This window comes from Pan troglodytes, chromosome 1, assembly GCF_028858775.2.
Source record: "Pan troglodytes isolate AG18354 chromosome 1, NHGRI_mPanTro3-v2.0_pri, whole genome shotgun sequence".
NCBI classification, from domain to species: domain Eukaryota; kingdom Metazoa; phylum Chordata; class Mammalia; order Primates; family Hominidae; genus Pan; species Pan troglodytes.
The window spans coordinates 230,458,856-230,486,422 of record NC_072398.2 but is presented as its reverse complement, the minus strand read 5'-3'; the positions used below and the strand labels follow the sequence as shown (position 1 = coordinate 230,486,422).

The 27,567-nt window shown below is 58.6% G+C and overlaps 1 protein-coding gene across 5 annotated transcripts; it reads left to right on the top strand.

Moving 5' to 3' along the window:
• The first annotated feature begins 1,325 nt into the window (after window positions 1-1,325).
• On the top strand, window positions 1,326-25,769 carry ATAD3B (ATPase family AAA domain containing 3B). 5 transcript variants are annotated; one of them, XM_024355734.3, is made up of 16 exons: window positions 1,326-1,671; window positions 6,853-6,929; window positions 8,037-8,282; window positions 8,586-8,645; window positions 10,358-10,427; window positions 11,700-11,865; window positions 12,107-12,176; window positions 14,702-14,857; window positions 15,469-15,525; window positions 15,797-15,922; window positions 16,231-16,355; window positions 17,545-17,596; window positions 18,887-18,957; window positions 19,938-20,105; window positions 20,244-20,352; window positions 25,059-25,769. In XM_024355734.3, exons 1-16 carry the CDS (start codon window positions 1,467-1,469, stop codon window positions 25,389-25,391), a joined length of 2,091 nt encoding a protein of 696 aa, XP_024211502.1. In that variant the 5' UTR covers window positions 1,326-1,466; the 3' UTR covers window positions 25,392-25,769. The 5 variants fall into 5 exon arrangements, with proteins under 5 accessions (XP_024211502.1, XP_024211500.1, XP_024211498.1 ...); XM_024355730.3 differs by having other exon boundaries at window positions 1,327-1,671; window positions 8,181-8,282; XM_054661734.2 differs by lacking the exon at window positions 1,326-1,671 and adding an exon at window positions 1,712-1,878 and having other exon boundaries at window positions 8,181-8,282.
• The last annotated feature ends 1,798 nt before the right edge of the window (window positions 25,770-27,567 follow it).

Below are 27,567 nucleotides of genomic sequence, written 5' to 3'. Positions count from 1 at the left end.
GCTGGCATTTTCTGGCTTTTTTTTTTTTTTGAGACAGAGTCTCACTGTCGCCCAGACTGGAGTGCAGTGATGAGATCTCTGCGGCTGTGTTATATGTAAATTTTCTGTGCCACCAAAGAAGTAGAACTCGAATATAAACTTTTCTCAGCTAGATAATTTACTTCTATAGAAGGGGGGGTCTCATAGATGGAGCAATGGCGAGCGCTTGGACAAGGGAGGGGAAGGGGTTCTTATTCCTGACGCAGGTAGCCCCTACTGCTGTGTGGTTCCCCTATTGGCTAGGGTTAGACCGCAGTCTAAAGTAATGCCCATTGGCTTTAAAGAGAGCAGGAGTATGGGCCAGAGTGGCGGGGTGAGTGGTTTGGCAGGAAAAACAGTTATGGGACAGGTAACTAAAGGTGACTCAGGTCAAAGCAGATGACTAGGGGAACAGATGTGAACTGTCAGTCCTCTGAGCCCAAGCCTGCACGTATATGTCCAGATGGCCTGAAGCAAGTGAAGAATCACAAAATAAGTGAAAATGGCTGGTTCCTGCCTTAGGTGATGACATTCCACCACTGTGATTTGTTCTTGCCCCACCTTAACTTCCTGGCTCAGAAGCTCCCCCAACTGAGCACCTTGTGACCCCCGCCCCTGCCTGCAAGAGAAAAACGCCCTTTGACTGTCATTTTCCATTACCCACCCAAATCCTAGAAAACGGCCCCACCCCTATCTCCCTTCGTTGACTCTTCGGACTCAGCCCGCCTGCACCCAGGTGAAATAAACAGCCTTACTGCTCACACAAAACCTGTTTGGTGGACTCTTTACATGGACGCACATGACATGAACTACTGATTAGAACTGGTGGAAAAAGTTGTTTATTGCAACTGCGAGGAAGTTAGACTTTAAAATGCAGAACAAAGACTGAACATACTGACATACCGGTTCTTTGAAGGGAAATTTAGAATTCATTGTATATAACATTATTCAGGCTTAAAATAGTTTCCAATCCAGTGCGACGAGTCACTCCATATAATTCCGTGAAGTCAACCATTCCTATCAAGGAGAGAGCCGGGGCCGCTGCGAGCGCGTGAACCGCGGGCTCCGGGGTGGTGCCGACGCGGCTGCGGGGCGGGACTGACGTTGCGCCGGGTTCGAGTACTGCCCTCCGGAGTTTTGTCCCGGTGCGGCTCCGGTACCCAGACGCTTCACCACGCCCCCCGCCCGCTCACCCCGGTTCCCGCCGCCCCGGAGCACGCTCCTCAATTGCGGCGCCGTCGCTATGGCGTCACTGCCCTCGCGGCCAATCCAAGGGCTGCGCGCTGGTGACCCTTACGCATTTCCGTCGCCGGGAGGAAGGGGTGTGTGTGGCGCCTGCACAGTAGTCCTGGCCACCGGCTCGCGGCGAGTGGAGGCTGTTCCCAGCTGCACGCGAGTTAGACTCGGGTGGGGGTCCCGGCGGCGGTAGCGGCGGCGGCGGTGCGAGCATGTCGTGGCTCTTCGGCATTAACAAGGGCCCCAAGGGGGAAGGCGCGGGGCCGCCGCCGCCTTTGCCGCCCGCGCAGCCCGGGGCCGAGGGCGGCGGGGACCGCGGCTTGGGAGACCGGCCGGCGCCCAAGGACAAATGGAGCAACTTCGACCCCACCGGCCTGGAGCGCGCCGCCAAGGCGGCGCGCGAGCTGGAGCACTCGCGTGAGTGCGGCGGGGCGGGCGGGCGGGCGGGACGGGCCGGGGAAGCGGGAGCCCTGGCCCTTGCCGCTCCTCGCCGCTGTCGGCAGCCACTTCCCGGGCGAGACTGCGCCCCCGGAGCACCCCCGGCCGGAGCCGTCTCGCGTGCCGGGAGGATCGGACTCTTTCCGTCACCCGTTTGCACCTCTGCAGCTGTCAGGAGCGGGTCAGGTGCGGAAAGCGGTGCGGAGGTGGCGCTCATAGGTTACAGGGGTCAGGGTCTGGGGCTGGCCGTGGTCTTCAGTTACCGCCGAGTGTGTGGGATCCTTCTGCGCTTGCCGCCTCCACGTGGCACAGGCCAAGGCGTGGCCAGATCGGTAGATGGGTTTGTTGGGTGGTTGCTAGCAGTTTCCACGTAACAAGGGAAGCGTATTTGAGAGTTACTTGATTCTAACGAGACTGTAGCAGATTTGCACTTCTTGTTGGAAGACGTTAGCATTTGCACGGCGAGGTCTGTGAAGCCACAGGCCAGGCCGTGCTGCTCAGCTTGAGTAAATCCCTGACCCAAGGCCCTCAGGGTGTGAGCACTGACTGCACCTTCCCTAAGCTCGGGTCTCTTCCCCCAGCCTTCCTTTCCCCTGTGGCTTTAACGATTTGTAGCACGATGCAGTTCAAATGGCTAGGAGTCTGGAACGTAGAAGGTGTTGAATTCATTGAAAGAATACAGTGGTTCTCAACTCTTGTTTAAGCCGGGGTTCTTTCTGTTTATTTATATATTGAGACACAGTATCGCCCTGTCGCCGAGGCTGGAGTGCAGTGGTGCGATTTCGGCTCCCTGCAACCTCCGCCTCCGATTCTCATGCCGCAGCCTCTCGAGTAGCTGGGATTACAGCCGCGCAGCACCACGCCCGGCTAATTTTTTTTTGTATCTTTAGTAGAGACGGGTTTCACCATGTTGGCCAGGGTTCTCTACAACTCCTGACCTCGTGATCCGCCCGCCTCGTCCTCCTGAAGTGCTGGGATTACAGGCCTGAGCCACAGCGCCCAGACAGAAGGGATTCCTTTTTTTTTTTTTTTTTTGAGATGAGTCTTGCTCTGTCGCCCAGGCTGGAGTGCAGTGACGTGATCTCCGCTCACTGCAAGCTCCGCCTCCCGTGTTCACACCATTCTCCTGCCTCAGCCTCCCGAATAGCTGGGAGTACAGGCGCCCGCCACCACGCCCGGCTAATTTTGTAGAGATGGGGTTTCACCGTGTTAGCCAGGATGGTCTCGATCTCCTGACCTCGTGATTAATTTTTTGTATTTTTAGTAGAGACGGGGTTTCACTGTATTAGCCAGGGTGGTCTCGATCTCCTGACCTCGTGGTCCGCCCGCCTCGGCCTCCCAAAGTGCTGGGATTACAGGCATGAGCCACCGCGTGCCACCTTTTTTTTTTTTAAGATGATGTCTTGCTCTTTCGCCAGGCTGGAGTGCAATGGCGCCATCTTGTCTCACTGCAAACCGCAACGCCCTGGTTCAAAGAATTCTGCTGCCTCAGCCTCCCAAGTAGCTGGGATTACAGGCACGCGCCACCACGCCCAGCTAATTTTTGTATTTTTAGTAGAGACGTGGTTTCACCACCTTGGCCAGGGTGGTCTTGACCTCCTGACCTCGTGATCCACCCGCCTCGACCTCCCAAAGTGATGAGATTACAGTCCTGAGCCACCGCACCCGGCCAGCAGGGGTTCCTTTTTAGAAAGAAGATCATTTAGGGAATCCCTGGTGTGAAGCAGATATAAACAGAGTTTCCCTGTTTAAGGAGGGATGGCCTGGTGGTACTTGTGGTTCCATCCTGTGCCCTTCCCCGGGGTGCTGGGGAACATCCTGAGCTGAGGTCTCTGGCCCCGGCTGGGTCTCATAACCCCAGAGGGACATTCAGGTTTGGGCCCAGGCCCAGGCTAACATGGATAATCCTAGCTGGGCACCACTGACAGTGCGTGTTCTGTTTTGAAGAGATGGGGTCTTGCTTTGTCGCCCAGTCTGGCCTTGACCTCCTGGGTAAAAGCCATCCAACCGTCTCAGCCTCCTGAGGAGAGGGGACTGCAGGCTTGCTCGGTAATTTTTCTTTTTTTTTTTCTTTTTTTTTTGACGGAGTCTCGCTGTCGCCCAGGCTGGAGTGCAGTGGCGTGATCACGGCTCACTGCAAGCTCCACCTCCTGGGTACACGCCATTCTCCTGCCTCAGCCTCCCTAGTAGCTGGGACTACAGGTGCCCGCCACCACGCCCGGCTAATTTTTTGTATTTTTTTTAGAGACGGGGTTTCACCATGTTAGCCAGAAAGGTCTCGATCTCCTGACCTCGTGATCCACCCGCCTCAGCCACCCAAAGTGCTGGGATTACAGGCGTGAGCCACCGCGCCCGGCTTTGCTCCGTAATTTTTCTGTGTGTTTTTGAGACGGAGTCTGGCTCTGCCGCCCAGGCTGGAATGCAGTGGCATCATCTCTGCTCACTGCAACCTTTGCCTTTGGGGTTCAAGCGATTCTCCTGCCTCAGCCTCCCGAGTAGCTGGGATCACAGGCGCCCGCCAGCACACCTGGCTAATTTTTGTGTTTTTTTACTAGAGACGAGGTTTCACCATGTTGTTTAGGCTGGTCTTGAATTCTGGCCTCAGGTGATTCGCCCACCTCGGCCTCCCAAAGCGCTGGGATGACAGGCGTGAGCCGCTGCTCATGGCCTTCCTCGGTAATTTTAACGATCAGGTTAGGATGGGAATCAAGGGCTGGACTTCAGGGCACCTCGGAGGACAGCGGACGTTGGTGACTGACTTTCTTGCTGCAGGCTTATTTGGAGGGTTCCTTTGTGTCCTAGTTCCTGGGGGTTTTCACCCGCTAACTTCACTTAGAGATTGAAACTTCTCCCACTTCCAGAAGCTGAATCGTAGTGATCAGCCTGCGGCCCCCTGCAGTGGTACAGGCCTGGTTGAGCAGCCTCAGGCCGCCTCCCCATAGTGCAGACCTGTGCCTCTGAGTTGCTCCAGTCCTGGCGGCCCCAGAGCTCCTGACCCGCAGTCCGCTCTGCCGGCGTTGCCAGTGCCTTGGTCTGCCCTCTCTGTGGTGGAGTGGGGCCTGGGGCAGGGTCTCCAGGTGCACCGTGGGGAGCCCTCCATCAGGCTTTTGTTTCCTGTGGATTGTGTTCCAGGTGTGGGCTCTTTCATTTTGATCCCTTCCCTCCTTCCTGGCCTCACTGCTGGCGGGTGAGAGAGATTTCTCCAGAGTTGACCGCCCCCTTTCCCCGGGTGCTCCCTGCCCTGCCCGTCTGCCTGGTAGCCCCTCTGCAAGCCCGGCCCCTCCCGACGCTCCTGGCTTCCTCCGTGCCCCTTTCCTGGCAGCGGGGTCGCCAAGATTCGGCCGGAGCCCGTTGCTTTGTCCTTGCTGCTCTCCAGGCAAACGGGCGGCTCCTCCTCACCGACTGCCTCCTCTGTCCCTTGAGGCTATAGCCCCATGCCGCCTCGTTCCCAGAGTCTGCCCTGACCCCTCCCCCGGCCTGTCCTTGGAAGTCACAGCAGCACGTTGTCCCAGAACTGTCTGTGAGCACCAGCGCTGGCCCTGCACTCCACAGAGGGGGTGCCTGGAGGAGAGCCTCGTGCCCTGTGGGTGTGAATTCATGCGCTGGGAGGCACGTCCCTGGCACAGGGTCACACCGAAGTGGTGAACGATTGTTCTCATTCTAATAACCGAGAGGTCACACGGGCACCTGACCTGCTCTTTCTCCTCTCCTCCTCCCCAGAGTCACTGGGGGTGGGAACTGTCAATGAGCCATTTTCAGGGGAGGGAGTGGCCTCAGCTTAATCCAGCCAAAGGTCCCCTCGGGAGGAAACAGGCAGAGCTCCTCACCGTGACACCCACGTTCCTGTCACTGCTCTGTGGCAGGACCCTGGGGGACTGACACACCCTCGGTCCCCTCGGGGTCAGAGTGAGAGTGGTTGAGGGCCCGGGGCCGCTTCGGCCCTTGGCTTCCCGAGCTTAGAGCTTAGCAGCCAAACCCGTTGACCTGGCACTGTCTTCCCTGAGAGGCAGGTCCCGGTCTCATCTGTGCTCTGTTCACTGGGGCCCCCGAGGTTGGCTACCAAGGCGCTTGCTGAAATCTGACGCTGATGCCCGTCAGCCCAGTTCGTGCCTAACCACAGGCCCAGGCAGACCCACCCCAACACCAAAGCGTCGCCGCCTCTGTCTAAATGCAACGAGTGCTCCCCACGGCACTTCCCCCTGCGTCAGTCACCTCCAAAAATTACACCTGAGCTGAGAACAGACGCTGGGCTCTAGTTAGTGACGTGTTTGCTGCAGTTGACTCTGAAGGCTTAAAAAAGTGCGATGGGCTGCGGGAGGAAGAGAGACGGGAACAATGCACCAACCCAGGAGCATCGGGGGTCCCTGCCTACTTTACGCGTCTTTCTGTGTTAGAATAATTTTTTTTTTTTTTTTTGAGACGGACTCTTGCTGTCTCCCCGGCTGGAGTGCATTGCTTCGATCTCCGCTCACTGCAAGCTCTGCCTCCCAGGTTCACGCCATTCTCCTGCCTCAGCCTCCAGAGTAGCTAGGACTACAGGTGCCCGCCGCCACGCCCAGCTAATTTTTTGTATTTTTAGTGGAGACGGGGTTTCACTGTGTTAGCCAGGATGGTCTTGATCTCCTGACCTCATGATCCACCCGCCTCAGCCTCCCAAAGTGCTGGGATTACAGGCGTGAGCCACCATGCCCTGCTAGAATAATTTTTTTTTAGAGACGGAGTTGCGCTCTGTCGCCCCGGCTGGAGTGCGGTGGTGCGATATCGGCTCGCTGCAAGCTCTGCCTCCAGGTTCCAGCAATTCTCCAGCCTTGGCCTCCCCAGTAGCTGAGATCACAGGTGTGCACCGCCACACCCAGCTGTTTTTTGTGTTTTTAGTGGAGACGGGATTTCGCCATGTTGGCCAGGTTGGAGATTTTATTTTTCTTAAGTGTCACTCTGTCCAGCTGGAGTGCAGCAGTGTGATCTGGGTGACTGTAGCCTCTGCCTCCGGGGTTCAAGCCATCCTCCCATCTCAGCCTCAGAGTTGCTGGGATTACAGGCGTGAACCACCACTTCCCACTAGGTTTTTGTATTTTTAGTAGAGGTTGGGTTTCACCATGTTGGCCAGGCTTTGGTATCCGTGTATCCTACACCTGCTCTCCGTGCCACATGCGCCTGCAGGTTACGCCAAGGAGGCCCTGAATCTGGCGCAGATGCAGGAGCAGACGCTGCAGTTGGAGCAACAGTCCAAGCTCAAAGTGAGTGGGGCCGGTGTGGGCGAGGAGGCCGGGGCGCACATGGGGTTCAGGCGTGGAGATTGGTGGGGCTACTACTGGTGGGTAGGGCCAGGGGCATGTACATGGGCAGCAGTGGGGCCAGGGCCAAGCTTGGGCGCCTCATTTCACAGAGGGAAACAAGGGGAGGTGAGAGACGCTGCCGCAGAGCCGCCCGAGAGGGAGGGCCAGTGTTGGTGAGGGCGTCTGGTCGTCCTGAGGGAGGGGTCTTCTTGACATTCTCACCTCATTTCTTTTCACTCAGCAGGATATTTTATTTTATTTTATTTTATTTTACTTTATTTTATTTTATTTATTTTGAAACGGAGTCTCACTCTTGCCTAGGCTGGAGTGCAATGGCGCAATTTCGGCTCACTGCAACCTCCGCCTCCCGGGTTCAAGCGATTCATCTGCCTCAGCCTCTGGAGTAGCTGGGACTACAGGCATGTGCCACCACGCCTGGCTAATGTTGTATTTTAGTAGAGACGGGGTTTCTCCATGTTGGTCAGGCTGGTCTCTAACTCCTGACCTCAGGTGATCCACCCGCCTCGGCCTCTCAAACTGCTGGGATTACAGGCATGAGCCACCATGCCTGGCCTATTTTATTTTATTTTGAGACAGAGTGTCACTCTGTCCCCCAGTCTGGCGTGCAATGGTTTGATCTCGGCTCACTGCAACCTCCACCTCCCGGGTTCAACCTCCTGCCTCAGCCTTCCGAGCAGCTGGGACTACAGGAGCCTGCCACCACATCTGGCGAATTTTTGTATTTTTAGTAGAGAAGGGGGTTCAGCATGTTGTCCAGGTTGGTCTTGAACTCCTGACCTCAGGTGATCCAGCCACTTTGGCCTCACAGAGTGCTGGGATTATAGGCCAGAGCCATGGCGCCCGGCCCACTCAGCAGGATTCCTAGAATGGGCAGGAGCTCTGCCCTCATCAGAGTCCAAAAGTGAGCACCTGGCTGGAGCTGCCCAGAAACAGCCTTGGGGGGTGGGGTTGGTGTCTGACCTCCCTCCCCGGGGGCCTTCGCAGGCTTCTGCTGGTGCTTCTGTGCCTGTGGGTCTGGATTCCTCCAGGGCCTGATCCTGGGTGCAGATGCGGCTGGAAGCCCTGAGCCTGCTGCACACACTAGTCTGGGCACGGAGTCTCTGCCGTGTCGGAGCCGTGCAGACACAGGAGCGGCTGTCAGGCAGCGCCAGCCCTGAGCAAGTGCCAGCTGGTGAGTGCTGTGCTCTGCAGGAGTATGAGGCCGCCGTGGAGCAGCTCAAGAGCGAGCAGATCCGGGCGCAGGCTGAGGAGAGGAGGAAGACCCTGAGCGAGGAGACCCGGCAGCACCAGGCCGTAAGAGCGCAAGAGGCCGCGAGGGAGGCCGCCCGGCTGGGGGCAACGGCCTGGGGCAGGACTGGGAGCTGGGTGCGGTCCCGGGGCACTCTGGAGTCAGCCATTAGAGCTGCCCTTGGAACGGCCTTGCACAAACGCCTAAGACCTGTAAGGTCCCTCACTGCTGAGCCGGACGGGAGGTCCCCGCGCCTCCCCATGTTTGTGTGAGGCTGATGGCGCGTCGGAGTCCCCGGCGCTCCGCCCAGTCGGCCCAGACTGCAGCTCCCGGTTGAGATGTGTCTTTGCCGCCCTCTTCTCCCCCAGAGGGCCCAGTATCAAGACAAGCTGTCCCGGCAGCGCTACGAGGACCAACTGAAGCAGCAGGTGAGCTCAGCCTCCCCTGCGAGGCGCCTGCGTCCCTGAGAACGTAGGTGGCTTTGTGGGACCGGTCAGTGGGTCAGAGGCCACGGGGCAAGAACGCTGGGGTTGCTGACGGTGGGTGCTAGAGCAGGGGAAACTACTCGGACAGACACGCACCAGCACACGTGTACAGGCACACGTGCAGACGTGTGCACACATGTACACGGAGACACAGGCACCTGCCCACACGGACACACACTCCTCGCACACACACTCCCGGCACACAGACAGGCACACACACCCCTGCACACACGGGCCCACACACACCCCTGCACACATGGGGAAACATGGGCCCACACACACACACACCCCTGTGCGCACACACCCCTACACAGGGGCATGGACAGACACCCGCAAACACACCCCCACACAACATGGGCACGCACACACAAACCCCGCCACAACACAGGCACACATACCCCTGCACACAGGCCTGCACATACACCCCCACACAGGGGCATGCTCACACAGCCCGCACACACACAGGTATGCACACACACCCAAACACACATGGGTCCGCAGGCACACACTCCCGCATAGGGGCACGCACGCACCCCCCCCACACACCCAATCACACATAGGCATGCACACATGGGGGCTTACACACCCCCCCGCACACGTGGGCCCGCTCACACAGCCCACACACATACCCCTTCACACATGGGCACACACCGCCCCGCACACACGGGCCTGCACACCCCCACACGGGCATGCACACGCCCACACACACGGGCGTGCACACACACACCCGGACATGCACAAACACCCACCTGCACACACGGGCACACACCCCCCCCACACACACACACGCATGGACACACGCACACCCCCTCACACATAGGCACACACCCCCTTGCACAGACGGGCACGCACACAGTCCCACACATGGGCACACGCGCACACCCCCGCAAACACACACACTCGGGCATGTGTACGCACCCCCACTCACAGTGTGCCTCATACATACGGGCACGCACGTGCACACGAGGGCACACCCCCACCCCCCCACACACACACCTCCGCACCCATGGGCACACACACGTTACTGCACATGAGGGCATGCACACACACGCCCTGCACACCCCCGCACACAGACCCCTTGTGTGGGTTCCACAGCAGCGGCTCTCCAGGCACGCCGAGCCTCCTTGTCTCCCACCCGGGCGCCCAGCTGGCAGTGTAGGAGGTTCTGCTTGGGAGGGCTGGTCAGTGGCAGCGGGCGGGTCTCTGCGTCTATGAGAAAAGCTTGGGTGACATCTGTTCCCTGGTCCTTAGGGCCCGTCACCTTCAGTCCTGAGCTCGCAGGCGGGGTTCACATGTTGTCTGTTGTGGGCATTGTAGCTTTAACGTTTAATTGGCAGAAGACAGAAGCTTCCTTAAGCCCAGCCTGAATCAGGGCAGTGGTGTTGGGAGGTCGGCCCGCAGTGGCCCTTGTCAGGGAAGCCACACTGGGGGTTGTTTCTGCCACTGGGGAGTTTGGGCCCCTGAACCCATCCCCTCAGTGACTGCCGTCCCGGCCGATGTCACCCGTGTCTGTGTCAGGGTGCGGCGTCTGCAGGCCCCCAGGTGCCCGGGACGCTTGGAGCCCTGCGGTCCTGGGGCGGACGCAACCTCTAGATTGGTGTTGAGCATTTTTCTGGTTTTAAAGGCTTTTCTCTTTTTCTGCGGCTTCTTCTCAGCAACTTCTCAATGAAGAGAATTTACGGAAGCAGGAGGAGTCCGTGCAGAAGCAGGAAGGCATACGGCGAGGTAGGCTGTCTGCTCTCCTGGCTGGGGCAGAGGTGGCGGGGGCTGCTTGTGGACCCGGCGTGCACTCTGAGCCTGAGTTCTGCGGCCCGGCCCCTCATAGCTACCAGTGCAGTGGGCGAGGCCTGCTGGGGCTCCGTGGGGTGGGGCTCCCTCTCGGAAGACACCTCTGTCTGCGAGTGGACGCCAGGGTCTGTTCAGGGAGGGAAGGAGCTGCTTCACTTCACGGGAAGTACAGGGGTCTTTTTTTTTTTTTTTTTTGAGACGGAGTCTCGCTCTGTCACCCAGGCTGGAGTGCAATAGCACAATCTCAGCTCACTGCAACCTCTGCCTCCCAGGTTTAAGCAATTCTCCTGCCTCAGCCTCCCGAGTAGCTGGGATTATAGGCGCCCACCACCACGCCCAGCTAATTTTTTTGTATCTTCAGTAGAGACAGGGTTTCACTGTGTTGGCCAGGCTGGTCTTGAACTTCTTGATCTCATTATCCGCCTGCCTTGGCCTTCCACAGTGCTGGGATTACAGGCGTGAGCCTCTGTGTTCTGCCTAGAACATGGGTCTTTACTGTCCTGGTTTCAGTGGGGATCACAGGTATTTGGTGCCATGTGGCATTTGTTGGCGAGTGCTCCAGGCAAATATCTGTCACCACTCTTCACCGTGGGTGGGCTTGTGGTGAGGTGTGTGTGTTTAATGTTCAGTAGCCAGGAACATGGCACGTCACGTGTGTCTGAGTTCTGACAGCTGTGTTTCTGTGTGAGGGGGGCTTCTTTCAGAACTCCACGTTCTGGTTTTTTGCTTTAAAGAGCTCGTCCTGAGAAGTTGCCTAGGCTCTGGGTCGGATTTCTGCCCTAATCCATGGGCAGGGCTGGCCTGTGGCACTGTCCCTACCAAGGTCTGTGTGTGTCTGTGGCATGGACTGGGCTTGTCCGTGGAGTGGGTCGGTCCGTGGCTTAGCCTTTTTGCGGCGTGGGCCAGTCTGTGGCATGGGCCTGTCTGGCATGGGTCTGTCCGTGGCGTGGGCCTGTCCGTGGCCTTAGCCTGTCAGCAGCGTGGGCCGGTCCGTGGCGTGGGCCGGTCCGTGGCGTGGGCCTGTCCGTGGCCTTAGCCTGTCAGCAGCGTGGGCCGGTCCGTGGCGTGGGCCTGTCCGTGGCCTTAGCCTGTTGGCGGCGTGGGCCGGTCCGTGGCATGGGCCTGTGCGTGGCGTGGGCCGGTCCACAGTGTGGGTGGAGGTGGACGTGCTGCACTGCATGGTGCTGAGCTGCCCTGCCTCTCGGGCAGCCACCGTGGAGCGGGAGATGGAGCTGCGGCACAAGAACGAGATGCTGCGAGTGGAGGCCGAGGCCCGGGCGCGCGCCAAGGCCGAGCGGGAGAATGCAGACATCATCCGCGAGCAGATCCGCCTGAAGGCGGCCGAGCACCGTCAGACCGTCTTGGAGTCCATCAGGTGAGCACTGCCGAGGCCCGGGCCGGCCACAGACGGAGCCCCGCAGGTGTGAGTCGCTGGTCCCAGGGCGCTCTCCAGCTCTTCCAGGCCTGGCCGTCGTAGGCTGACTCCTTGGTGGGGGCACTGCCCCTCTGTCGTGGCAAGGCCGGGCCGCCATGTCAGGGCCTCACCCTCAACCTGCTCTCGCTGCGTGGCACGGATCTTCATATCCTTCCTGGTCACACCACTGCTTTCCCCGCAGGACGGCTGGCACCTTGTTTGGGGAAGGATTCCGTGCCTTTGTGACAGACCGGGACAAAGTGACAGCCACGGTAAACATACTCATAAAACAGGGCTGGCAGGTGGCTGAGGGGCAGCATGTGGGGGCCTCCTGGAGCCCCAGGTCATGTCCCTGCCGGCTCTGCACAGCCCTGTAGCTCTCCCAGCACAGAGCAAACTCACATTGTACCTGCTGGGCTCGGCTGCTCCTTCCTCCTTGAGCTGGGAGAAAAAAACGCAGTTGCCAGCCTGGGCCACACGGTGAGACCCCATCTCTACGAAGAATAAAACATTAGCTGTGTGTGATGGTGGCGCCTGTGGTCCTGCTACTCGAGAGGCTGAGGTAGGAGGATCACTTAAGCCCAGGAGGTTTGGGCTGCACTGAGCCAACATTGCACCACTGCACTCCATTCTTGGCAAGAGAGTAAGACCTTGTCTCAAGAAAAAAATGGCCAGGCGGTGGTGGCTCAGGCCTGTAATCCCAGCATTTTCGGAGGCAGAGGTGGGCGGATCACGAGGTCCGGAGATCGAGATCATCCTGGTAAGAGTGAAACCCTGTCTCTACTAAAAAAAAGAAAAAAAAAGAAAAAAATTAGCTGGGTGTGGTGACATGTGCCTGTAATCTCAGGAGGCTGAGGCAGGAGAATCACTTGAACCCGGGTGGTGGAGGTTGCAATGAGTCGAGATCCCACCACTGCACCCCAGCCTGGGGAGAGAGCAGGACTCCGTTTCAAAAAAAAACAAAGGCTGGGTGTGGTGGCTCACGCCTGTAATACCAGCACTTTGGGAAGCCGAGGTGGGCAGATGACCTGAGGTCAGGAGATCAAGACCAGCATGACCAACATGGTGAAACCCCATCTCTGCTAAAAATACAAAAATTAGCAGGCCAAGGTGGCGTGCGCCTGGAATCCCAGCTGCTTGGGAGGCTGAGGTAGGATAATTGGTTGAACCCAGGAGGCGGAAGTTGCAGTGAGCTGAAACCGCACAATTGCACTCCAGCCTGTGGAAGAAGAGCGAAACTGTCTCAAAAAAACAAACAAAATAAATAAGCCAGGCCCGGTGGCTCACTCGTGTAATCCCAGCACTTTGGGAGGCCAAGACGGGTGGATCACTTGAGGTCAGAAGTTCATGACCAGCCTGGCCAACATGGTGAAACCCCATCTCTACTAAAAATACAAAAACTGGCCGGGCCTGGTGGCACAGGTCTGTATTAGCTGAGTGTGGTGACGTGAGCCTGTAATCCCAGTCACTCGGGAGGCTGAGGCAGGAGAACTGCTTGAACCTGGAAGGCGGAGGTTGCAGTGAGCCAAGATGGCACCATTGCACTCCAGCCTGGCCACAGAACAAAACCCTGTCTCTAAAAACAAAGTCAAGGGCGCATTAAGCAGCTCCGTCATGTCCTCAGGTGACACCGTCTCACCAACATGGCAACACCACCTGCAACATTCACCGTCACACTGACCAGGCCACCGGCAGGTGCTGCAGTCACAGCAGTGGGCGCCGGCAGCGTGGCAGAGCAAGTGCCCACTCAGTGCCGGGCACCTACTGTGTGCTGGGCGGGGTGGGGACGGAGGACACAGCCATGCGCGACGTGGGGCGCCACCACAGCAGGCCGGAGCCTGGGCACAAAAGAGTGAGGCTTTAAACGAGAGAAGAATCTGTGAACTTCAAACTCTCAGGGTTTTATTCCGAATAAGGAAGGTTTTTGCGAAATGGAGTCGGGTTCGCTTTCTGGGTCTTTGATTTTTTTTTTTTTTTTTGAGACGGAGTCTCACTTTCAAGTGTGCTGCTCAAGTGCGGTGGTGCGATCTCGACTCACTGTCAGCTTCGCCTCTTGGGTTCACACCATTCTCCTGTCTCAGCCTCCCGGGTAGCTGGGACTACAGGCGTCTGTCGCCACGCCCGGCTAATTTTTTTGTATTTTTAGTAGAGACAGGGTTTCATTCTGTTAGCCAAGATGGTTTCGATCTCCTGACCTCGTGATCCGCCCGCGTGGGCCTCCCAAAGTGCTGGGATTACAGGCGTGAGCCACCGTGCTCGGCCACAGCTGGCTAATTTTTTCATGTTTTTAGTAGAGACGAGGTTTTTCCAGGTTGGTTAGGCTGGTCTTGAACTCCAACCTCTGGTGATACGCCGGCCTTGGCCTCCCAAAGTGCTGGGATTACAGACCCGGCCAGCCTAAACGATTTTTAAAACAAGTTAGAGATTTTGGGTTAGTCTTGTTTTCCAGGAATAAAGTACCATTTTTAGTGGCCAAGAATGTACCAGAGGGTGTGGCCCTGTGACATCCGGCTGGGTCTGCCCAGGGCCCCCCTCAGCGACCGATGCTTTCTAGGATTTATGCTGCCAGTTGCAGAGAAAATGGCCCTGAGTGAGGGCACTATGACTGCCCCACCTGCCTCCTGTAACCGCGTGGCTGTGGGATTCGGGGCCGGGAATTTGGGTTCCTGTGGGGCCAGCACACGGCCCTGTGCTTCTCCCTCTTGCGGAGAGAGGGTGGGGGCGGCCCCGTGCATCTCCTGCTCTAGCAGGGAGGGACGGTGGGGGCCGGTGCGCCAGTGCGGTGTCTCTGCTGCAGGTGGCTGGGCTGACGCTGCTGGCTGTCGGGGTCTACTCAGCCAAGAATGCGACAGCCGTCACTAGCCGCTTCATCGAAGCTCGGCTGGGGAAGCCGTCCCTAGTGAGGGAGACGTCCCGCATCACGGTGCTGGAGGCGCTGCGGCACCCCATCCAGGTAGCGGCGCAGGCCTGGCCCTCCCTGAGTGCAAGTGCCTGGCTGAGTCCCTTCTGCCCCACGAGCACAGCCCACTCACACCCTCCCGTCCCTTCCCTTTCCCCGGATAACGGGCACCCGCACGCTGCTTCACGGGTGGGTTTTCCTGTCTGGCGCTGTACCTTAGGGATCTGCATCAGTGAGACCCTTCCCCTGTCTGCCTCGGTGTCCCCTGCTCAGGGCTCTTGATGGGGCCTGGGAGCACATCGGGGTCCTTGCAAGACCCGGGACTTGGGTGTGCGGCCGTCTGTCGGGGAAGCTGCTACAGGCCACGGCATCTGGCGGCCTCCCTGGGGAGCCGCGCCGCTCACCAGCCCCCGAGGTGCCTGCTCTCCACAGGTCACTGGGTAGGTGGTTAAGAAAATAAAAGCCAATAAGGAACCGGAAAATGCCCCTAATCCCAGCAATAGCCGCCTGGTCTCCCGGCGGGGCGGGGTTCCAGCTCCGGGCCGGTCCTGGCTGTGCTTTGGGGCAGCTCCGTTTCTGCGTGTTACTGAGCTTGTGTGTGCGTTGGTGGCTGTTCCGTGGCTGTGGCAGGTGACCCAGTGGCGCTTCCCCTTCTCCTCCGGCAGGTCAGCCGGCGGCTCCTCAGTCGACCCCAGGACGTGCTGGAGGGTGTTGTGCTGAGTGTAAGTCGGTGTGCCTGGGACCGGGGAGGCGCGGCGGGGGGACCCCGGAGCTGGGCCGGGCTGTGGCCCTCGCTGGCGCTCGTGGTGGCGCCCAGGAGCTTTTGGCTCCTGAGATGCGACTGCTTGGACTGTGCCGGGGATAGATAGGCTGCCCGCGAGCTGGGCGGCTTCCCAAGGAGCAGAGTCCGCACCCGGGCATTCCCCCAGCCCCTGTCACCGAGGCTTCCGTGGGTGCAGAGTGTCTCCCCCAAACCCCCGTCTTCCCCGGCAGCCCAGCCTGGAAGCACGGGTGCGCGACATCGCCATAGCAACAAGGAACACCAAGAAGAACCGGGGCCTGTACAGGCACATCCTGCTGTACGGGCCACCAGGCACCGGGAAGACGCTCTTTGCCAAGGTGAGAGCGCCTGGCTGAACAGGTGGGCCAGGGGCCGCTGGGGTGTCACCTGCCTGCAGGTGTCTGGGGGGCTCAGCTGCCTGGGGAATGGACCCCCCTTAGGCCTTTGACCACCCTCGTGTAGGCTCAGGGTGCTGGTGTGGGCAGCAGCGCCTCCCATCTTCCAGGCGGGGGACGTCTCCTGTCTGGCAGGCTGTGGCTTCCAGGCAGGGACGCTGGGCAGAGCCTCCACACTCCAGGTGGAGTGTGCAGGCTTTGCAGAGGCGGAGGGAACATCTGTTCTGTCTCCCCTCACTCTTCCTGTCCAGAAACTCGCCCTGCACTCAGGCATGGACTACGCCATCATGACAGGCGGGGACGTGGCCCCCATGGGGCGGGAAGGCGTGACCGCCATGCACAAGCTCTTTGACTGGGCCAATACCAGCCGGCGCGGGTGAGACGTCCCCACAGCACGCACCAGGCCCTTGGCTGCGGCCCAGCAGGCTGCCTTCTGGGAAGGGGGTCCAGGTGTCTCTTGGGGACCCTGTCTTTCTGCAGCTCTGTCCTTGTGGCCACGCAGGAGGCCCAGTGGAGGGTCCCTCGGAGGGAAAGTCCCCTGAGTGTGGACCCTGGTGGACACGAGGCCCCCAGCGTGTGGAGGCTGCCAGTGCGATACTGAGGGCAGAAGGGAGGTGGGTGGGTGCAGGGGGAGAGGGGTCTTCATAGCCGCAGGGGAGGCTCCTCCACAGCCGCCCTCCCTCCAACACGCCTGCAGGTGGGCGTGGGCACTGGTTCCCTTTTCTAGAACCATTTGAAAGTTAGCTGAAGACAGCATGGCACACTCCCTTCAATAGGTCCCACAGTGACCCCGCGCAGGGCACAGCCCGGGCACCCTTGTGGCCTCGGCTGTCCTCGTTGGAACCACGATGCTCATGGTTGGCACCCTCCCCTCTGGCCTTTGACCTTTCACTTTAGAATATCTGTCCCTGTGCCAGGCATGGAGGCTCACGGCTGTAATCCCAGACTTTCGGAGGCCGAGGCAGGCAGATACGAGGCCAGGAGATTGAGACCATCCTGGCTAACTTGGTGAAACCCCGTCTCTACTAAAAATACAAAAAATTAGCCAGGCATGGTGGTGGGCACCTGTAGCCCCAGCTACTCAGGAGGCTGAGGCAGGAGAATGGCGTGAACCCGGGAGGCAGAGCCTGCAGTGAGCCGAGATTGCGCCACTGCACTCCAGCCTGGGAGACAGAGCGAGACTCTGTCTCAAAAAAAAAAAAAAAGACCCTGCTCCTTGCGTGGACTCTTGAGCACTGCACTGGATCGCTGTGTGGGTGAAACCTGCAGGGCGGAGTCTGTTGCCCCGTGTGTGGTTGGCTGGTGTGTGGGTGAAACCTGCAGGCCAGAGTCTGTTGCCCCCTGTGTAGTTGGTTTCCCACGGCCTTCTGAGGCTGAGACGTGGTCAGCTGCCCAGAGGCCAGGCTGATCGGCTTCTGTCGAGTCCAGCACTTAGGGCTCCTGATGGGGCAGAGCCTGACCCCGTGGGGATCTGCCTGCCTGGCCTGCTCCCGCTGTGGCCGGACGCCGCTGTGGGCTGCTCCTGGCGTCACTCTCGCCTTGCTTGGCCTCCCTCTCGTTCACAGCCTCCTGCTCTTCATGGATGAAGCAGACGCCTTCCTTCGGAAGCGAGCCACCGTGAGTGTCACTAAGCCTCTCTGTGGCCACAGGAGGGTGGTCGGGTGGGCGCGGCTGTCATCCTGGGCCAGGCTGCAGCCCTTAAGCTGGCTTGCGGTGGCACAATCTTGGCTCGCTGCAACCTCTGCCTCCTGGGTTCAAGCTGCTCTCCTGCCTCAGCCCCCTGAGTAGCTGGGATTACAGGTGTTTGCCACCACACCTAGTTAAGTTTTTTGTATTTTTAGTAGAGATGGGGTTTCACCATGTTGGTCAGGCTGGTCAAGAACTCCTGATCTCAAATGATCTGCCCACCTGGCCTCGCAAAATGCTGGGATTACATGCGTGATCCACCACGCCCAGCCATACAGTTATTATTTTAATACAGAGTGTCTGTCGCCCAGGCTGGAGTGCAGGGGCGACCTCTCCAGCTCAAGCAGTCCTTCTGCCTCAGCCTCCCGAGAAGCTGGGATTGCAGAGGCACACTAACACGCCCGGCTAATTTTTTTGTAACGTTAGTAGAGATGGAGTTTCCCACATTGTCCAGGCAGGGCTCAAACTTCTGAACTAAAGAAATTCACCGGCCTTGGCCTGGCACAGTGGCTCACGCATGTAATCTCAGCACTTTGGGAGGCCAAGGCAGGTGGATGACGAGGTCAGGAGTTCAAGACCAGCTTGGTCAATATGGTGAAACCCCATCTATAGTAAAAATACAAAAATTAGCCGGGCGTCGTGGGGCACGCATGTAATCCCAGCTGCTCGGGATGCTGATGCAGGAGAATCGCTTGAACCCAGGAGGCAGAGGTCGCAGTGAGCTGAGATCGTGCCACTGCACTCCAGACTGAGAGACAGAACAAGACTTCGTCTCAAAAAAAAAAAGCGAGAGATTTGATCGCCTCGACCTTCTGAAGTGCTGGGATTAAAGATGTGAGCCCTCAGTCAGGCTTTTTTTTTAAATGTATTTTTCATTTTTTAGCAATTCTCATGCCTCAGCCTCCCAAGTGGCTTGAGATTACAGGGGTGCCACCATGCATGGCTAATTTTTGTATTTCTAGTACAGACGGGGTCTCACCATGTTGGCCAGGCTGGTCTCAAACTCCCTACCTCAGGTGATCCGCCTGCCTCGGCCTCCCAGAATGCTGGGTTACATTCGTGAGCCACCGCCCCTGGCCCTGGTCAGGCTTTTGAGTCTAGATCCATGAAAGTGTCGCCACGTCCCTGCTCCCTGCAGGAGGGAGGCCTGTGGGACTTTCTGCTGTGGCTGTTTACAAGGCTTTGCTTCTGGTGCCTAAGGCTGGAACCTTCTCTCTGCAGGAGGAGATAAGCAAGGACCTCAGAGCCACACTGAACGCCTTCCTGTACCACATGGGCCAGCACAGCAACAAGTGAGGGAGCCCCTCGGGTCCTGGGCCCCCGGGCAGGGCTGTGCAGCCGTCGCCCTTGGTTCCCACTGAGGGTCCCTGGCTCACAGTGCTGGGCACCAGCTGTGGCCTCAGTGTGCCCACCTCAGATGTCCCCTGGGAACGGCCCAGCTCGGGACAGCACGGGGTGTCACTGAGGAACATGCGGGGCCTCCCGGGCAGAGCTGGGGTCAGTCCTGTCCTCACGGCCCTGTGCGCCGCCGCCCCAGCTTGCAGGTCCCTGTGCCCTAGGTTTTTGGGGTCCTGTGCCTGCAAGGGAGGTGGTCTGATTGCTGCCGCCCAGAGGTCCCCAGTAGGGTGACCGGCCCTATGTCCAGGCTCCCTTGTCCCTCCCAAATCCCTTAATTTTGAGTTTTCTTGGTCTCCTGGGCCCCTCCAGCCCCAGTCACATGTCACACGGAGAATCAAGTCCTGCTGGTCGGCCGTGGCTGACTCCTCAGGCAGGTTGGGCTCCCTGGTCAGCTGCTGCCGGTAGACGTTCCCTGGAGCCCTGACTCAGGTCCTTCCCAGAGAGGCAAGGCTGGGGCCCTGCTGAGCCTCTGCTGAACCCGGGCCCCCGAGGTCCTGCTTCTGGCTCGCATGGCCATAATCTTGACATGGACTTTGGGTCCCGCATCCCTGCTCCCAGCACAGCGGGGCTCAGGAAGCAGGAGGAAGTGGTGTTCCCAGCGCTGCCTATCAGGCTGGGCGAGGGTCAGCGGGGAAGTACCACACAGGGCGAGAACAGAGACCCGAGAAGCCGGGCGGGGGGCAGCTGGGCGTGGTGGGGCAGGCAGGCGGGTGACCAGGGCTGTGGCCGCGTTCTCCCCATGTTTCCTGTGCTCACAAGCTGCCGCTTTAGATTCTCCCAAAAAGTCTCCCCGAGGGGGCTGAGGAGCCCCCGTTGCCCTCGGGGCATCTCGGCCGGCAGCCCCAGCGTTTCCTTCCCCATCCCTGTCCTACAGATTCATGCTGGTCCTGGCCAGCAATCTGCCTGAGCAGTTTGACTGCGCCATCAACAGCCGCATCGACGTGATGGTCCACTTCGACCTGCCGCAGCAGGAGGAGCGGGAGCGCCTGGTGAGACTGCATTTTGACAACTGTGTTCTTAAGCCAGCCACAGAAGGAAAACGGTGAGTGTCCCGCCTCACCCGGCCCCCAATCCAGGCGCCATATGGCATGGGTGTAGGCCGGCTGCCTGTCTTCCGGCCTCCACCTCGTGGTGTGGGGTCTGCGGCCTTGGCTGCCTCACTTGGGAACTCCTTCCCCAGGCGCCTGAAGCTGGCCCAGTTTGACTACGGGAGTAAGTGCTCGGAGGTCGCTCGGCTGACGGAGGGCATGTCGGGCCGGGAGATCGCTCAGCTGGCCGTGTCCTGGCAGGTGAGTCAGGCTCCGGCGCGTCCACCCAGACGGGACCCCAGCTGCTGTGGAGACGCTCAGTTGTGCCAGGCCTGTCCCAGCACTGGTGTCATGCAGGAGCTTCTGTTGAGGGATTTTCAGTGCACAGACGTGACACAGGGCCCCCTGCCTCAGTCGGGCCACTCCACGCAGCAGCGTGCACCTGCTCGTGCCCTCAGGAGGGTGGGGCCATGTCAGTGGCTGACAGTCACACGGGGCTCTCTGGAAGCCAGTCCAGCATCCCAGGCGCCTGGGCTCTGCTGGGTGTGGTGGGAGGTTTCTGGCTCTCATCTTGGCCAACAGGCACCTCCTGACGAATGGTCGTCAGGAGAGGCCCCGTGTGAGTTGGGTGGTGGGGGTGGAGGGACGTTGTGTTTCCTGGACCAGGTCCCTTGGCTTGGTCCTGCTTGACGGGCTCAGACACTCGGCGGGAGTGGCCTCTGATTGTCCTACAGTTAGTTGTTCCTCGGAGGCACCCCTCCTGCTGCTCTGTGGATACTCCAGGGCCGAGGAGCCGAGACTCACAGGAGTGTGGGCACGGCCATCCAGAGAGCTCTGATCAGGCCGGGCGCGGTGGCTCACGCCTGCAATCCCAGCACTTTGGGAGGCTGAGGCAGGCAGATCACGGGGTCGGATTGAGACCATCCTGGCCAATATGTCAAAACCCCGTCTCTACTAAAAATACAAAAATTAGCTGAGCTTGGTGGTGAATGCCTGTTATCCCAGCCACTCGGGAGGCTGAGGCAGAAGAATTGCTTGACCCAGGGAGTTGGAGGTTGCAATGAGCCAAGATCGCACCACCGCACTCCAGCCTGGCCAAAGATTGAGACTCCATCTCAAAATAAAAGAAAGCTTTAGTCTTTGGGGGTTGCTGGAAAAGCAAAACCAGGTCTGTGGGGTAGAAGGCGCCCTGGCCACACACAGGTATTGCTGCCTCTGGGGTCCACAGGGTCTGTGTGACAACCTGGTTCCTCAATCTAGCAGTGCTTTTGAATGAATGTGTGACAGCTTAATGAAGTAGCTGAGTACCTTGATTTGAATGTAGGAGCCGGGGTATGTAGGGAGCTGTATTAGTCAGTACAGGCTGGGTTATGCCGCTGTGATAAAGAGCCCCAGATCTCAAACCCCGTCCTTGTGGGTCAGCTGAGGTCTCTGTTCCAGGCCGTCCCCACTTGGAACCAGGTCTGTTTCCACAACTCAGAAAGCAGAGGCTGGGTATGGTGGTGGCTGATGCTTGTATTCCCAGCATTTGGGGAGGCCAAGTCAGTCAGATTATTTGAAGCCAGGGGTTCAGGACCAGCCTGGAAAGCAAGGTGAGACCCCATCTCTACAAAAAATGAAAAAATTGGCTGGACGTAGTGGCACATGCCTGTAATGCCAGCTGCTTGGGAGGCTGAGGTGGGAGGATCCCTTGAGTCCAGGAGGCAGAGGCTGCAGTGAGCTGTGATTGTGCCACTGCACTCCAGCCTGGGTTACAGAGCAAGACCCTGTCTTAAAAACTGAGAATAATTTGGAACAAGCCCGGTGGCTCACTCCTGTAATCCCAGCATGTTGGGAGGCCAAGGAGAGAAGATCACTTGAGGTCAGGAGTTCAAGACCAGCCTGGCCAACATGGTGAAACCTCATCTCTATTAAAAATACAAAAATTATCCGGGCACAGTGGCAGGCACCTGTAATACCAGCTACTCAGGAGGTTGAGGCCGGAGAATTGCTTGAACTCAGAGGGTGGAGGTTGCAGTGAGCCGAGATTGCACCACTGCACTCCAACCTGGGTGACAGAGTGAGACTCCATCTCAAAAAAAAAAAAAAAAAAAAAAAGGCCAGGCACAGTGGCCCACTCCTGTAATCCCAGCACTTTGGGAGGCTGAGGTGGGCAGATCACAAGGTCAAGAGTTTGAGACCAGCCTGGCCAACATGGTGAAACCCCATCTCTACTAAAAAATATAAAAATTATGCGGGCGTGTTGGCGGGTGCCTGTAGTCCCAGCTACTCGGGAGGCTGAGGCAGGAGAATTGCTTGAACCCGGGTGGTGGAGGTTGCAGTGAGCTGAGATGGTGCCACTGCACTCCATCCTGGGTGTCAGAGCGAGACTCCATCTCCAAAAAAAAAAAAAGAAAGAAATTAACCGGGTGTGGTAGCAGGCACCTGTAATCCCAGCTGCTCGGGAGGCTGAGTCAGGAGAATTGCTGGAACTCAGGAGGCAGAGGTTGCAGTGAGCTAAGATCACGCCACAGCACTCCAGTCTGGGCGACAGAGCGAAACTGTCTCAAAATATAAATGATAACAATAATTGGCTTGGCACGGTGGCTCTTTTATGTAGCATTTTCTACACATAAGATTATGTCACCTGAGAACAGGTGATTTTACCTCTCCCTTTTCAGTTTGGATGACTTTTCTTTTTCTTGTCCCATGTCTCTGGCCAGAGCTTCCAGCGATGTGTGGAATAGAAGTGGTCAGAATCCTTGCTTGGTTCCTTCTCAGAGGAAGCTTTCAGTTTTTCACCACTGAGTATGTTAGCTGTGGACTTGTGATCGCTGGCCTTCTTTGTGTTTAGGGCATGTCCTTCAATCCTGGTTTGTAAATTTTTTTTCTTTCTTTTTTTTTCTTTTGGTGGGGGGACCAGTCTCGCTTTTGCCGCCCAGGCTGGAGTGCAGTAGAGACAGGGTTTCACCATGTTGGGCAGGCTGGTCTCGAACTCCTGACGTCAGGTGACCTGCCCACCTCGGCCTCCCAAAGTGCTGGGATTACAGGTGTGAGCCACCGCAACCGACCAGTTGAATGTTTTTTTTTAAATCATAAAAGTGTGTTGAATTTTGTCAAATGCTTTTCCTGCATGAGATGAGAGGGTCATGTGGTTTCCTTCCTCCACTCTGCTAATATTGATTGATTTTCATATATTGAACTATCCTTGTATTCCAGGAATGAATCCTGCTTGGTTAGGGTGTAGAGTCCTTTAACTATACTGCTAAATTTGTTTTGCTGGCATTTTGTTGAGGACTTTCCCAGTGAGGCTCATCAGGGATATTGGCCTGCCATTTCTCTTGTGGTGTCGTTGTCTGGCTTTGATATGAGGGTGATGCTGGCTTCCTAGGATGAGTGAGGAAATGTTCTTCAATTTGTCCAAGAGTTTGAGGAGTGGTACTGATTCTTCTTAATGTTTTGTGAATTCACATGTGAAGAAATCAGGTCCAGGTCTTCTCTTTGACCTTTTATAGCTTGAAGATTTTAGGTTCCCAGAAAAATTGCAAGGGTCGCACAGAGAGCTCCCGGGCCTGGGGCCTCGCCACGTGGTGAACGTCATGTGTCACTGTTGGACCCACTCACGACTGGGTTTTGCCCCAGAATCCCACCCAGGAGGCCACGTGACATTTAGCTGTCACTTCTGGTGGGCTCCTACCAGGTCCCGTGCTTCCTGGAGGGGTGGCCCCGTGAGCATCTGCATAGCCCCTTTCCTCTCCTGGGCCCTGGGTGAGGTGCAGCCACTCGGGTAGACCCTGAGGGTCCCTGCACCTGTTTGCCCTCTCTTGTGGGCTCAAGACCAAAAATGATGTTGAGCAGTCCTGGGCCCCTGATGCATAGTGGTGGTCCAGCTCCGATCAGTGTCTCCTGTGCTCCCGGGCCCCCGACCCACAGTGGCGGTCCGGCTCCGGTCAGTGTCTCCTGCGCTCCCGGGCCCCTGACCCACAGTGGCGGTGCGGCTCCGGTCAGTCTCTCCTGCGCTCCCGGGCCCCTGACCCACAGTGGTGGTCCAGCTCCGGTCAGTGTCTCCCCACACAGTGGCTCTTGGTGAGGGATGGGCGCTGGCAGAGGGGACAGGAACCACGGGGTCATCCCCATGGCAGGTTCCGTCATGGCGACGGTGTTGTGGGAGGATGGTGTGCTGCTGCCCCTGCACGCCGTGAGATGAATCCTGCCTCTGGGAGGTACAGCTGGGACGGGGCGAGGGACCCACTCAGCTGTCCGGGAAGGGTCCCCTGCCCTGTGCTTCCTCCAGGCGTCCTGGTGCGCTCCTGAGCACGGCACCTAGTGGGGATCCCCACACCCTGACCCTGACCCACGGTTGCCTCCCCTTGGGGACTCCACGCCCTTCGCTGGCACTGAGATGGAGAGCGACCTGTCCGTGGCAGAAGGGCTGGACCTGAGGTGCCTGAAGCGACACCAAGGGCCACAGCCCCAGCAGCTCCAGCCTCCGTGTGCTCAATGCCAAGCCCTGTGCCCAGGAGGACAGGGAAATGGAGGCAGAGGTGGCCTTGATGTCCCAAGGTGGGCAGTGGCTGCCTCTGCCCTGGAGGCCTGTGAGGGTCAGGGTCTGAGGGTCTGAGGTCCCTGTGACCCGGGGGCACTGCCTGGCCACGGCTGAGACTCGCAGAGGGTCTGCAATTCACACCTGCCTCTCGGAAGCTGCCCTGGGTCGGCCCTCAGTGGGGCTCCGCCTTGGGCTTTCCATTATTAGAAAGTCATTGAGCAACAGCAGTGCTGAGGACGCAGGCAGGGCTGTGGGCACTGCAGGTGCCGCTCCCGGTGTCCACACACGTGCTGGGCTCTGCCAAGGTGTGGGAAGCCTGTGTTTCACCCTGAGGTTGTCCTGGTGCCCCTGGTTTGGCCCCTCCCCACCTCGGGGCCCTGGCGTGCATTAAGGGTGGCGGGTTCCCATAGCGGCCTCCCTCAGCTCCCTCTCTCTTCACTAGGCCACGGCGTATGCCTCCAAGGACGGGGTCCTCACTGAGGCCATGATGGACGCCTGTGTGCAAGATGCTGTCCAGCAGTACCGACAGAAGATGCGCTGGCTGAAGGCGGAGGGGCCTGGGCGCGGGGTTGAGCACCCCCTATCCCGAGTCCAAGGCGAGACTCGCACCTCATGGAGCCTGGCCGCGGACCCCTCCTACCCCTGCCTTGCCGGCCCCTGCACATTTAGGATATGCTCCTGGGTGGGGACTGGGCTGTGCCCAGGGCCTCTGTCCCCCAGGATGTCTTGTGGTGGGGGTCAGCCGTTCTGCCCCTCAGGACACCCCCTGTTGTAGGCACTGGCTAGGGAGGGGCAGGCCTCCTTCCTGCCCCTCGAGACACTCTTGGGAGATGCATTTTCCGTCTGGCTCACAGGGGGAGGGTGAGGCTTTGTACCCCAGCCCCTGCCCAGGCCACTGGGAGGGTGGGTGCTGGCTGAGCCCCTGGGGCAGAAGGAGTGGGGCAGGCGGGGTCTTTGTTCTTGGCTCCCACAGCAGAGCCAGGTGAGCCGGGGCCTGTCAGGACTAGACAGAAGTGGGGCGGCCTGAACACTGCTTCCAGCCGTGGCCAGGGAACCTGGCAGGGGTGTCTGAGGCCGCACTGTCGGCTGGCCGGTCCAAGCCTGTGGCTGGAGCTGGTGTGTGTTTATCTAATAAAGTCCCACAGGTGCCTCACCACCGTGTCTCTCTATTGACTGACACTACTCGGGGTTTCAGGGGCGCCCTAGCGTCCTCCTGGGGTCAAAGGTGACATAAGAGGCAGAGGCTGGAGCTTTCTGGAGAATTTACTGATCACAGAGCGGTGCGCTTCACATCAGCCTCACGCCACAGCTGGGTTGGGGTCTGAATGCTGCCCGGGACTGGCCGCCTGCGCCCCACCAGCCCCTCCCTCCTGAAGGCCGGGCCCCCGAGAAGAATGAGGCTGCAGAGTGATGTGGGGGCCAGCGGTGACTTCATGACCACACTGTGCTCAGGTGTAAGAGGGCACGCTTCTGCCCAGGCATCGTCCATGGAAGACACGCAGTCGGCCACTGCAGCCTCGGTCCTGGATGCCCTGGGGCTGGGTCACTGGGGGCCACAGGCCACACTGGGAGACCACAGTCCTGGCGTACCATGCAGCTCCCTGTCCCCAGAGGTCTGCTCAGATGCAGAGAGCTCAGGAAGCACACTCGCTGCCTGAATTCTGGGAGCAGAGCGTGGTACCCACTGCCTGGCTGGGGCCTACTCTGGCACTGCAGCCCCTGTCCCCGCTGGCCCAGGCTTCCGGAGGCAGCTGCGTCCCTGTCTTGGCTCAAGGTCAGGCTGGAGGCCAGGCTGTCCACCTGCATCTGGAACCTGCACAGTCACTCCTCCAGGTCCTCGCTGCTGGAGGACTCCCAGACAGGAAACCTTTGCTTTGGGGGCAGGGCGGGGTGCAAGGGTGGTCGGGGGAATCACAGCAACGAAACAGCACAGTGCCACGGCGCAGAGCCTCATATTATTGGTGGATGAAACAATGCTTTCTGAACTTTGTGTCCTTAGGAAGGGTGTAGGCTGTTGGTTGAAGTAGGAAACAGAAGAGGAGCCTGGGCACGCAACGGGCCCATCGGAGAGCAGACCCCTCGGCCTGGGCACGCAACGGGCCCATCGGAGAGCAGACCCCTCGGCCTGGGCACGCAGCGGGCCCATCGGAGAGCAGACCCCTCGGAGCTGCAGTGCTTGGAGGGAGGCTGTCTACCTCTGCTCGCTCTCTCCATTTCTCTCTTTTTCCTTTTAGAGATGGGTTCTTACTCTGAGCCCAGGCTGGAGTGCAGTGGTGTGATTATAGCTCACTGCAGCCTCGACCTCCCAGGCTCAAGTGATGCTCCTGCCTCAGCCTGTCCAGTAGCCATACCCTACTAGGCCCTAATTAGCCCCAGAGGCGTGCACCACCACACCCGCTAATGGTAAAAATTTGTTGTAGAGACTGAGTCTTGCTGTAATGCCCAGGCTGGTCTCCAACTCTTGGCCTCAAGAGATCCTGCCGCCTCTACAGGATGAGCCACCAAGCCTGGCCTCAATTCCTCTTTAAAGGAATAGCCTAAATCTTAAACCAGCAATCAATACTTTGTATTTAAAATTAAGCCAGATTAGACCGGGCTAGGTGGTTCACCCCTGTAATCCCAGCACTTTGGGAGGCCAAGGCGGGTGAACCATGAGGTCAGGAGTTCGAGACCATCCTGGCTAACATGGCAAAACCCTGTCTCTACTAAAAATACAAAAAAATTAGCCGGCATGGTGGTGGGTGACTGTAATCCCAGCTACTCGGGAGGCTGAGGCAGGAGACTCGCTTGGACCTGGGAGGGAGAGGTTGCAGTGAGCCGAGATGGAGCCACTGCACTCTGGCCTGGGCAATGGAACTGTTTAAAAAAAAAAAAAGCCCTGATGGAGCCCAGCACGGCAGCTCACACCTGGAATCCTAACACTTTCCGAGGCCTGGGCAGGTGGATCTCCT